General features: G+C 48.1%; 1 protein-coding gene and 1 non-coding gene across 5 annotated transcripts in view; both read left to right on the forward strand.

Annotated features, from left to right (window-relative positions):
* The window catches only part of SRCAP (Snf2 related CREBBP activator protein), a 43,520-nt gene that overhangs the window by 12,745 nt on the left and 18,624 nt on the right, over positions 1-12,151 (forward strand). For all 4 annotated transcript variants that reach the window (XM_010362224.2, XM_030924754.1, XM_010362225.2 and 1 more), the window contains exons 7-22: positions 103-325; positions 442-719; positions 1,337-1,430; positions 1,582-1,671; positions 2,155-2,328; positions 2,419-2,744; positions 2,850-3,027; positions 3,267-3,403; positions 3,790-3,959; positions 4,100-4,292; positions 6,015-6,151; positions 6,242-6,428; positions 9,805-9,974; positions 10,354-10,619; positions 10,830-11,117; positions 11,762-11,926. In XM_010362224.2, coding sequence (XP_010360526.1) covers positions 103-325; positions 442-719; positions 1,337-1,430; positions 1,582-1,671; positions 2,155-2,328; positions 2,419-2,744; positions 2,850-3,027; positions 3,267-3,403; positions 3,790-3,959; positions 4,100-4,292; positions 6,015-6,151; positions 6,242-6,428; positions 9,805-9,974; positions 10,354-10,619; positions 10,830-11,117; positions 11,762-11,926 — 3,076 coding nt within the window. The remainder of the gene's footprint in view (positions 1-102; positions 326-441; positions 720-1,336; positions 1,431-1,581; positions 1,672-2,154; positions 2,329-2,418; positions 2,745-2,849; positions 3,028-3,266; positions 3,404-3,789; positions 3,960-4,099; positions 4,293-6,014; positions 6,152-6,241; positions 6,429-9,804; positions 9,975-10,353; positions 10,620-10,829; positions 11,118-11,761; positions 11,927-12,151) is intronic.
* LOC115895348 lies at positions 1,132-1,260 on the forward strand. Its single transcript, XR_004055554.1, has one exon. It is a non-coding gene; the product is annotated as a small nucleolar RNA SNORA30/SNORA37 family (small nucleolar RNA).

Genomic DNA, 12,151 nt, shown 5'->3' on the forward strand with positions numbered 1-12,151 from the left:
GCCAGCCCAGGATCTGGTTAAAGAAGGCCTCCCTAAACATCAGGTAAAAGTACCTAAATAAATGGTTATCTTGGTGAGCAGTCCCTTTCACATCTGTGGCAGGTGGTGCAATTCAAGCAACAGTCCCGGCTTGAGGAAAAGCGCAAAAAAGCCCTGGACCTGCATTTGGACTTCATTGTCGGACAAACTGAAAAGTACTCGGACCTTCTGTCTCAGAGCCTCAACCAGCCATTAGCCTCCAGCAAAGCAGGCTCTTCCCCTTGCCTCGGCTCTTCCTCAGCTGCCTCCAGTCCTCCACCCCCTGCTTCCCGTCTGGATGATGAAGGTGTGTGTTCTCTTTGGCCCTGTTACTCCTCCTCAGTGTACCCTTTCCAGAGCTGAAAAACCCACCCTGTGGCTTGCAGGGCCCGTGGACTTTGTGACCTTGTTCTCCTGCTATAGATGGGGACTTTCAACCCCAAGAGGAGGAGGAAGAGGACGATGAGGAAACGATTGAGGTTGAAGAACAACAGGAAGGCAATGATGCAGAGGCCCAGAGGCGTGAGATTGAGCTGCTTCGCCGTGAGGGAGAATTGCCACTGGAAGAGCTGCTCCGTTCCCTTCCCCCTCAACTACTGGAAGGGCCTTCCAGCCCCTCTCAAACCCCCTCATCTCATGATAGTGACACCCGAGATGGGCCTGAAGAAGGTGCTGAAGAAGAGCCCCCTCAGGTGTTGGAGGTATAGGCAGAAGGAGCAGAGGGGAGGGTTCAGAGGGGGAGCAGAGGGAGAGGTTCAGGATCTGAGTTCGGGGCTATGAGGTTGGTTATGGGTTTGGAGAGTTCTACCTAGTAATGGACATTTGGGTTCTTCTTTGGGGATGACTGGGGAAGAATCTGTTGGGCAAGTTGCATTTTGTGATTGGCAGGTTTTGGTGCTATAGTGGAAGAGTGTATTGCTCTTTACTCTTTAAATTACTATGTGGTCTTGAAAAAGTACTTGCTCTGACCGTTACTTGCCACTTCTCTGAACGTGCCCTGATATTCCCTTATTGGCCTTATAGGTTGGAAGCTGGCATGGTACCTTTAAGTCTTTTCTGTTTCTCCGTATGTCCCAAGTGCATGGAGATGTGTTGGGTACCTTTCTTTGTTACCTGGCACTTTCACAGGTCCTTCCCCAGGCGGTGGGGCCAGGATTTGGTAGCTGGTGCTGAGAGAAAACCCTTGATTGTATTCTTGCCCTGGGATTGTACCAGTGGCAGCTGTCACTCAATGGGATAGAGATTCTTTTTCAAGTTTGTGCCATTCTTCTGCTACTCTAACCTTAGACCCTTTCCTTTTTTATCTTTTGCCATACAGGTAAAGCCTCCACCCTCTGCTGTCACACAGCGCAACAAACGGCCTTGGCATCCAGATGAAGATGATGAAGAGTTTACTGCCAATGAGGAGGAAGGTCAGGGCTGTTCTGTTTGTCTTATTGCCACTTACCCCTTGAATGAATTGTCTGGACCTAACATTTCAGGCTTTCTCATCTGTTTCATTTGAACTGGGTCCTGTGCCTCTAGCCTCTATCCCTATTGATCCTGCTTCTGTCTCTTTCCTAGCGGAGGATGAAGAGGACACTATAGCGGCTGAGGAACAGTTGGAAGGGGAGGTGGATCATGCCGTGGAGCTGAGCGAGTTGGCTCGAGAAGGTGACATTCACCAGACATTTTACTAAGCATCCACTTGGTGTCTGCCCTGTGCAGTACCAAGGATAAAGAGATGAATAAGGCAGTTTGTATCTGCCCTGGAGGAATTCCATGTCTAATGACTACGACAGACTTGTAAACGAATAATGATTAGAAAGTGATGAGTGCTTATGGTAGAAGTTTAAATGGTGATGTGGGAGTGAAATGGAGGGAAGAGCTAGTGTAAGAAGATATTGGCAGTATCTGACATGGACCTTGAGAGGCTCACCAGGTTGATAATGTTCTTCCCACTTCCCATGGTACATCCTCCAGGTTGTGGGGCTTGGTTTTGCTAGCTGCTGCTGAAAGTAAGCTCTTTTGCCTCCCCTCAGACCTGGGCCTAGCAGTATCTACAGAGACCTAGGTAAAACTAATTGGTACCACTCAGACCTCCCCGTCTCCCTCCCTTCAGAGTAGCCAAAAGCTTCCCTTTTATTTCTCTTCCAGGTGAGCTTTCCATGGAGGAGCTATTGCAGCAGTATGCAGGAGCCTATGCCCCAGGCTCTGGGAGCAGTGATGATGAGGATGAAGATGAGGTTGATGCTAATAGCTCTGACTGTGAACCAGAGGGGGCCGTGGAAGCGGAAGAAGCTCCTCAGGAGGATAGTAGCAGTCAGTCAGGTGAATATGTGGTCATGAAGCAGGAGCTGGGGAGGGTGGCCATTGGAGGAGCAGGTATGGTGAGCAGTAAGCCTTGGTCTTACACTTTAGACTCTGTGGAGGACCAGAGTGAAGATGAGGAAGATGAACATTCAGAGGAGGAAGAAACAAGTGGAAGTTCAGCATCAGAGGAATCTGAGTCTGAAGAGTCTGAGGATGCCCAATCACAGAGCCAAGCAGATGAAGAGGAGGAAGATGATGATTTTGGGGTGGAGTACTTGCTTGCCAGGGATGAAGAGCGGAGTGAGGCAGATGCAGGCAGTGGGCCTCCCACTCCAGGGCCCACCACTACTCTAGGTCCAAAGAAAGAAATTACTGACATTGCTGCAGCAGCTGAAAGTCTCCAGCCCAAGGGTTACACGCTGGCCACTACCCAGGTATCCCCAGGTTCTGGCCTCTCCTTTCTCATGTCTTGACTTTTCTCGTGTCCCCACGATAAATGCCTCATTTCCATTGTGTTACCTCTTTTTCCTCTCTGCCAGGTAAAGACGCCCATCCCCCTGCTTCTGCGGGGCCAGCTCCGGGAGTACCAGCACATTGGGCTAGACTGGCTGGTTACCATGTATGAGAAGAAGCTTAATGGCATTCTTGCTGATGAGATGGGGCTTGGGAAGACCATCCAGACCATCTCCCTGCTTGCCCACTTGGCTTGTGAGAAAGGTAAGTAGGTAAGGCCCCTTCTTTTGTGCCCCCTAGTCTAGCTCCCTGGGGAGCTTGTTAGCGATGACTGCAGCTTCATTGACTCCTGCTTCATTGACTCCGGTCATTAACTGTATAGAGAGGACAGTGTAGGTGCTAGGATTCCTAGGAAAGGCCAAAGGGTGGTCAGGGTTATAACTGAGGAATCGGAACCACAGAATTTACATTTCCTTACCATCTCTCATTTTTTTGTCAAACAGGTAACTGGGGTCCCCATTTAATCATTGTTCCCACCAGCGTGATGTTGAACTGGGAAATGGAGTTGAAACGGTGGTGCCCCAGCTTTAAAATCCTCACTTACTATGGAGCCCAGAAAGAGAGGAAGCTCAAGCGGCAGGTTCGATCTTTCATGTGATCAGTTTCCCCCCATTGATGCCTCCTTTGTTTTTAAGCCCTTTCCTCAGTTGAATTCCTTTCCCTCCACTTTCTTTTCTTTCTTTTTTTTTTTTTTTTAATTTTTAAATTTCTTGCAAAGATAGAGATGGGTCTCGCTATGTTAACCAAGCTGACCTTGAACACATGGGCTCGAGATCCTCCCAAAGTACTGAGACTATAGCGGTGAGCCCCCGAGCCCAGGCCCCTCCTCTTTCTGTCGCTCCATTTTTTTGCTGGGACTTTCTCTTTTCTTCCAACCTGATTTCTGTCCTTTGAGGAGTTTAGCATGTCTTCCCTTTCCTCTCTTTTCATCCCACTATCTGCTACTTTCTGTCTTTGATCCTTCAGGGCTGGACCAAGCCCAATGCCTTCCATGTTTGTATCACATCTTACAAGCTGGTGCTGCAGGACCACCAGGCCTTCCGCCGCAAGAATTGGCGCTATCTCATTCTGGATGAGGCGCAGAACATCAAGAACTTCAAGTCACAGCGCTGGCAGTCACTCCTCAACTTCAACAGGTGGAGATGGAGATGGGGATTCATGGGAGGGTTGACTTGGCTTGAAGGGAGGGCTGCCTGGGTTGAGGAATGTATCAGAATGCTCAGAGGGTTGGGAGCTGCTGACCATCCTCCCTCTGATTCTCTCTGTCTCTTTGCAGCCAGAGGCGCCTGCTCCTGACAGGAACTCCCTTGCAGAACAGCCTCATGGAGCTGTGGTCCTTGATGCACTTTTTGATGCCCCATGTCTTCCAGTCTCATCGCGAGTTCAAGGAGTGGTTCTCTAATCCCCTAACTGGCATGATTGAGGGCAGCCAAGAGTATAATGAAGGTCTTGTCAAACGCCTCCACAAGGTAGGGCCTGCAACAGTTTGTCAGGGTATTGGGAATGGTGAGGAACCATTCCTGGGCACCTGGGCAGTGCCTAGGAAACCCCTGGGGAGAGGGAAGTCAGTGCCAGGCTGAACTCACTCAGTTGTCAAGCTGCAGTGTTGTAGTGACTACCCATTGCCAGATTGAATGACCTCATCTTAGTCATCAATTCTGTTTTTTTTTTTTTTGGACGGAGTCTCGATCTGTTGCCCAGGCTGGAGTGCAGTGTCTCGATCTCCACTCACTGCAAGCTCTGCCTCCCGGGTTCACGCCGTTCTCCTGCCTCAGCCTCCCGAGTAGCTGGGACTAAAGGCGCCCGCCACGACTCCCAGCTAATTTTTTATATTTTTAGTAGAGACGGGGGGTTTCACCGTGTTAGCCAGGATGGTCTCAATCTCCTGACCTCTTGTTCTTCCTGCCTCGGTCTCCCAAAGTGCTGGAATTACAGGCGTGAGCCACTGTGCCTGGCCTCTTTTGTTTGTTTGTTTTTGTGACAGAGTCTCGCTCTGTCCCGCAGGCTGGAGTGCAGTGGTGTGATCTGGCTCATCCACCTCCCGGGTTCAAGCGATTCTCCTGCCTCAGCCTCCTGAATAGCTGGGGTTACAGGTCTGCGCCACCATACCTGGCTAATATTTGTTATTTTTAGTAGAGGCAAGTTTCGGTGTGTTGGCCAGGCTGGTCTCGAACTCCTGACCTCAAATGATCCGCCCTGTCCCCCTTGGCCTCCTAAAGTGTTGGGATTACAGGTGTGAGCCGCCATTCATAGACTGTTTTTTTTTATGGTGATGTTTTTGTCCTTATTGTCTTTGAGTAGAATGGTACTGCTGATTGGTCCCTGCTTGGATTTCTCTTTACCTGGATTTCTTCAACTTCATATTGTTGGTGTTTCTCTCTCTGGTCTTCTTTGGTTCTCCTTTTTTGCCCAGCTTTTATGTCACAACATCTTTCAGCATTCCAATCTTTACTTTTTTTGTCTTCTCAGTCTACATATCTCACAGGCCTTCTCATTCCTAAAGCTTTGACTATTATATGATAAAGACTCTCCAATCTGTGCTAAAAGTCCTTGACTTTCTAGATCTCTTGACCTGTATTTAAATTTCTGATTTGGTATCATTAATTGAAAGTTCTTCTTGAACTCAACACTGTTCTAAGCCAGACATCTCTGGCCTTATAGCCTGTTATAAGGCCATCTTGGTCAATCACTATCATTAGGTAAACTAAGCTAGAAAACAGGAAGTGTTCCTTAACTATTACTTTTCCTTCATTTACCTCCCTTCCTTCTTCCATGTCACTGTAGACATTGATGACTGTGTCCTATCGGATTTTATCTTCTGAGATTTCAGATTTGCCTTTCGTTTTATCTCCCGTCAAGGCCACAGTTTTTGTTCTCCTCATCTTCTAGATTTATTTGCATCATCTTGTAAACTTACAATCACTCCTCAAAATCTAGTTTGAGTTTTCTTTCCTGCATAGTTGGTCTGCCCACAGTGCTTCCTTATATCACTTCCTATGTCGTGGTATCATTTTGTGTCTATCTCCTTCAGCAGACGGCAGATCCCTTGAGGGCTTGCAGTTGACTCATCTCTGTGTGGTTGGTGTCTGATACGGTGTGCCGTATGGCTCCATTAGTGTTTACTGAGGGGCTTAGGCTGGGGTTCGGTGCCTGAGTTCTCCTGTTTAGCCTCCTGCTTAATTTGCTTTTAGGTTTTGAGGCCTTTTTTACTGCGCCGAGTTAAGGTGGATGTTGAGAAGCAGATGCCCAAAAAGTATGAGCATGTTATCCGCTGCAGGCTCTCCAAGCGTCAACGCTGTCTCTATGATGACTTCATGGCACAAACCACGTAAGGGAGGAAGGAGGGTGGGCCCTGGGACTCGAGATTGAAGTGTAGGTGGCTGTTAGGGTGTCCCATTTATTTTTCCTCTTTCCCTAGAACTAAGGAGACACTAGCCACAGGCCATTTCATGAGCGTCATCAACATTTTGATGCAGCTGAGAAAAGTTTGCAATCATCCAAATCTGTTCGACCCTCGACCGGTTACCTCCCCTTTCATCACCCCAGGCATCTGCTTCAGCACCGCCTCTCTGGTGCTAAGGGCCACGGATGTCCATCCCCTCCAGGTAAGTATGATTCCATTAATGTGAAATATAAAGGTTATTGGCATTACCCCAACCATGTACCTCTTTTCATTAGACGGGGATCTGACTTTTGCATCCTTATTACTCCCCTAAGTATCATTCCCTTAGTTTTATTGTACTCTAGTCATGTGACTTAACGATGGTTCAACTTAATATTTTTTTGGCTTCACTGTGAATTTATCAGGATGTAACCCCATTGTAAATTGAGGAGCATCTGGACTTAGAATGATTCAGCTTACAATTTTTTACTTTTTGATGGGCTTGTCAAGGGTATTAAAGGGTATTCTCGATTTGCTGAGGGTTTATTGGGATGTAACTTCATTGTAAGTGCGGGAGCATTTGCATCACATTTTGTTTATCCATTCATCTATCAGTGGGCACTTGGATTCTTTCCACCTTTTGTCTCTTGTGAATAAGGCTATGAACATGGATGTATAAATATCTCTGCTTTTTACTTTGGGTATTTACTTAAAAGGAATATTGCTGTAACATACAGTAATTCCATTTCTGCATATTGGGAAAACCTCTACACTGTTTTCCATAGTAGCTGCATGTTTTGCATTTCCACCCTAGCAAGGCACAAGGGTTCTAATTTTTCCACATCCTTGCCATTACCTGTTCTTTGTTTTATTACACCCATATTAATGAGTGTGAATTGGTATTTCATTGTGGTTTTGGTTTGCATTTCCTTAATGATGAGTGCTGTCAAGAATCTTTTCATGTGCTCATTGGCCCCTTGTCTATATTTTTGGAGAAATGTCTGTTGAAGACTTGTTTATTTTGGGTGTTTGTGTGGTGATGGTTGAGCTGTAGGACTTCATTATATACTTTGGAAATTAACCCATTATCAGATGTATGACTTGCAAATATTTTGTCACATTCCATGAGTTGTCTTTTCACTCTGTTGATAGTGTTTTTTGATGCGCAAACACTTGTTTTTGATGGTTTTTCTTTTTTTTTTTTTTTCGAGACAAGGTCTATCTCTGTCACCAAGGCTAGAGTTCAGTGGTACAATCATAGCTCACTGCAGCCTTGAACTCCTGGGCTCAAGTAGTCCTCCCACCTCAGCCTTCTGACTAGCTGGGATCACGGGTATGGACTACCATGCCTGGCTTTTTTTTTTTGAGACGGAGTCTCGCTCTGACTTCAAGCTGGAGTGCAGTGGTGCCATCTTGGCTCACTGCAACCTCTGCCTCCCAGGTTCAAGCAATTCTCCACAGCCTCCTGAGTAGCTGGGGCTATAGGCGCACACCACCACACCCAGCTAATTTTTGTATTTTTAGTAGAGATGGGGTTTCACCATGTTTGCCAGGATGGTCTTCATCTCTTGACCTTGTGATCTGCCCATCTCAGCCTCCTAAAGTGCTGGGATTACAGGTGTGAGCCATTGCACCCGGCCCTGCTAATTTTTTTTTTTTTTTAGTTTTCTTGTAGAGATGGTGTCTCACCATGTTGCTCAGGCTGGTTTCAAACTCCTGGGCCAAGTAGCTGGAACTATATGCATGTACCACTATACTTCAGTGATTTTTTTAATTTTTTATTTTAATTTTTTTGAGAGATCGGGTGTTGATATGTTGCCTAGATGGGTCTTGAACTCCTGGCCTCAAGTGATCCTTCCACCTTGGCCTCCCAAAGCCCTGGGATTATAGGCGTGAGCCGTTTTAAATTTTTTTTTTTTGGAGTTTTGCTCTTGTTGCCCAGGCTAGAGTCCAGTGGTGCAATCTCTGCTCACTGCAACCTGCACCTCCTGGGTTCAAGCAATTCTCCTGCCTCAGCCTCCCGAGTAACTGGGATTACGGGCATGCGCCACCATGCCCAACTAATTTTTGTGTTTTTAGTAGAGATGGGGTTTCACCATGCTGGCCAGACTGATCTCGAACTCCTGACCTCAGGTGATCTGTCTGCCTCGGCCTCCCAAAGTGCTGGGATCACAGGCATGAGCCACCGTGCCTGGCACGCCCCCCCCCTTTGTTTTTTTTTTTTTTTTTTTGAGATGGAGTCTCACTCTGTTGCTCAGACTGGTGTGCAGTGGTGCAGTGTCAGCTCACTGTAACCTTCATCTCCTGGGGTCAAGTGATTCTCCTGGCTCATTCCCAACTAGCTGGGACTACAGGTGTGTGCCACAATGCCCAGCTAATTTTTGTATTTTCAGTAGAGATGGGGTTTCACCATGTTGCTCGGCTGGTCTGGAACTCCTGATCTCAGGTAATCTGCCCGCATTGGCCTCCCAATGTGCTGGGATTACAGGTGTGAGCCACTGCACCCGGCCCCCAGTTACAAATTTTGATGTAGTCCAATTTATCCGTTTTTTTCTTTTGTTGGCTGTGCTTTTGGCATCATATCCAATAAATCATTGTAAAATTGGCATCTTTGACACTGTGCATTGTGTCGTTATTACTACTTTTTTTTTTTTTTGAGACCGAGTCTCACTGTGTCACCCAGGCTGAAGTGCAGTGGTGCAGTCTTGGCTCACTGCAACCTGTGCCTCATGGGTTCAAGTGATTCTCGATTCTTGTGCCTCAGCTTCCTGAGCAGCTGGCACTACAGGTGTGCACAACCATTCTGGTTGTATTTTTAGTAGAGATGGGGTTTCACCGTGTTGGCTAGGCTGGTCTCGAACTCCTGGCCTCAAGTGATCCGCCCGCTTTGGCCTCCTAAAGTAGTAGGGTTACAGGTGTGAGCCATGGTGCCCCGCCTATTATTTATTTTTTTACTTTTTTTTTCTTTTGAGACAGAGTCTTGTTCTGTGGCCCAGGCTGGGGTGCAGTGGCATGGTCATAGCTCACTGCAGCCTCAGCCACCTGGACTCAAGCAATCCTCTTGCCTGAGTCTCCTGAGTAGCTGGGACTACAGGTGCGTGCTAACATGCCTGGCTAATTTTTTATTTTCTGTTGAGACGGGGTCTTACTATGTTGCCTAGACTGATCTCAAATTCCTGGGGTCACACAGTTCCCCAATCTTGGCCTCCCAGAGTGCTGGGATTACAGGTTTGAGCCACCATGCCCAGGCTTTTATTTTGGAGTAAGGGTGTACATGTGCAGGTCTCTTACATGGGGTATATTGCATGATGCTGAGGTTTGGGGTACGATTGATCCTGTCACTCAGGTTGTGAGCATGGTCCCCAACAGGTAGTTTTTCAGCCCTTTCACCCAGTCGTTTCTGGCGTGTCTTGCTCTCATCTTTATGTTCATGCGTGCCCAGTGTTTAGCTCCCACCTTGTGACTGAGTACATGTGGTATTTCGTTTTCTGTTTCTGTGTTAATTCACTTAAGGATAATGGCCTCCAGCTACATCTACATTTCAAAGGATGTGTGATTTTGTTCTTTATGACTGTGCTTTGTGTTCTTTCTTGTGGCAGCGGATAGACATGGGTCGATTTGACCTTATTGGCCTGGAAGGTCGTGTCTCTCGATATGAGACAGACACATTTCTGCCCCGGCACCGCCTCTCTCGCCGGGTACTGCTAGAGGTGGCTACTGCTCCTGATCCCCCACCCCGGCCCAAGCCAGTCAAGATGAAGGTCAACAGGTACAAGGACTAAGGAATGAGGGGATGGTTCCTAGAATAAGTGGCTGAAAGCTGGCCGGAGCGGTTTGGGATGGGAAGAAAAGAGTTGGATACAAGGCTGGAATATTTATATGGGATGGGTGCAGGCACATGGAGGGAATTGGGGAGAGAATAACTAGAAGAGGGTGCTGGGATGGGCTTCTGTGTTAGTCACTTTTTCTCCCATTCTGTCTGGTGCTTTCTGATTATCTTAAATTCCTATTCCTCTTTCTCCTTTGGGTCTCTTTCCTTTCCTTTGCTTTCATAATCTGTCTCCCTGCTTTATTTTCTTCTTTTCTTTGATTTTGCTACCTCTTACTCTCCTTCTCTCCCTACCCATTCCCTAAATTTTTCCTCATAGGATGCTGCAGCCAGTACCTAAGCAAGAAGGCCGGACAGTGGTCGTGGTGAACAACCCACGGACACCCCTGGGCCCTGTCCCAGTTCGACCCCCTCCAGGTCCTGAGCTCTCAGCCCAGCCCACCCCTGGCCCAACCCCCTCAGTGCTGCCAGCACCACTGATGGTTTCAGCCTCACCTGCTGGGCCCCCGCTTATTCCTGCATCTCGGCCTCCTGGTCCTGTCATCTTGCCTCCCCTGCAGCCAAACAGTGGTTCTCTCACTCAGGGTGAGTTGAAAGGGAGCAAAGGATGATGCATGGTGCTTCAGAAAAGTTGTTCCGACTGAGGAAGAAGTAGTGAAATTAAAGGGTTTGAGGAGCTGGGCTGGGGACAGGGGTCTAGTATTTGATGGGCTGGAAGGGAGGATGGAGGCTTCTGGGACCAAGCTAAGGCTTTAGTCAGGGTATATCTGACAGGTGTTTGCTTTGTGTCTGCAGTGTTGCCATCCCCCCTGGGGGTCCTGAGTGGGACCTCACGGCCTCCCACGCCAACCTTATCCCTAAAGCCAACATCACCTGCCCCAGTTCGCCTGAGCCCAGCCCCACCTCCAGGCTCCTCTAGCCTGTTGAAGCCCCTGACAGTGCCACCAGGCTACACCTTCCCTCCTGCTGCTGCCACTACCACTTCTACCACCACGGCAACTGCTACCACGACAGCAGTGCCAGCTCCGACTCCTGCACCACAGCGCCTCATTCTGTCTCCCGATATGCAAGCTCGCCTGCCCTGTAAGTTCCCAGGGCTCTGTGGTGAGGGACTTGAGATGGGAGAAAAGCTCAGGACTATGACAGCATCAAATTTTAGGCAGCCAGGTCAGGCATAATGGCTCATGTCTATAATCCCAGTGCTTTGGGAGGCCAAGGTTGGAGGATTGCTTGAGCCAGGAGTTTGGAAGCTGCAGTGAGCCATGGTTGCGCCAGTGCAATCATGAGCAAGACCCTGTGTCAAAAAAAATTGAGGCAGCTAGCATGTTAGGTATTACGCCAGACGTTGTTAGATCATAATTAAGAGCCCTTAAGGAATTGACATAGGGAGATGACACATAGATGAATAAATAGTGGTAAACCTAGCGGTAGAAAAGTATTTGGGGTAAAAGGGCAGTGTAGAGCAGAGGGTGGTGGTTAACTCAGTCTTGTGGCAGGCCGTGTTAGAGGATGTAAAGGAGATTGCTAAGCAAATGGGATTGGAAGGAGTAGCACATCAAAAGCTCAAAGGCTATAGGTGGAGACTGAGTTTGTTGGGCACAGTAAATTGTGGGAAAGGCTTGGTTGGTTGGACTGGACACTCAGGGGAGAGGTGTGCTTCATGGGGTCTGTGAAGTGGTGTTGAGCAGGATGAACCTAGTGTACAATAAGGCCTTCTCTGTTTTTAGCAGGTGAAGTGGTCAGCATCGGGCAGTTAGCCTCACTGGCACAACGTCCAGTGGCTAATGCAGGGGGAAGCAAACCTCTCACCTTCCAAATCCAGGGCAACAAGCTGACTTTGACTGGTGCCCAGGTGCGCCAGCTTGCTGTGGGGCAGCCCCGCCCGCTGCAAAGTAGGTAAAACCCACCCCCTGTCCTGCCTTTTTCCTCCTCTTCCCTGTCTTTGTTTTTGTGACTTTTTTAAGTGTCAGCCTTAATGTTTCTTTCCCAAGCTTTTGGTGGGTGGGGCCAACGGGCATGGTTGGAGGGATCTTGGTTAAAGATAAGGAAGAGGTCATTCTAGAGAATTTATTCCCTCTGTTCTTTCCCTCTCTTCTTGCCTTGCCTCTGCCCTCCTC

Source organism: Rhinopithecus roxellana, chromosome 20 (assembly GCF_007565055.1).
Source record: "Rhinopithecus roxellana isolate Shanxi Qingling chromosome 20, ASM756505v1, whole genome shotgun sequence".
In the NCBI taxonomy this organism is placed as follows: Eukaryota; Metazoa; Chordata; class Mammalia; order Primates; family Cercopithecidae; genus Rhinopithecus; species Rhinopithecus roxellana.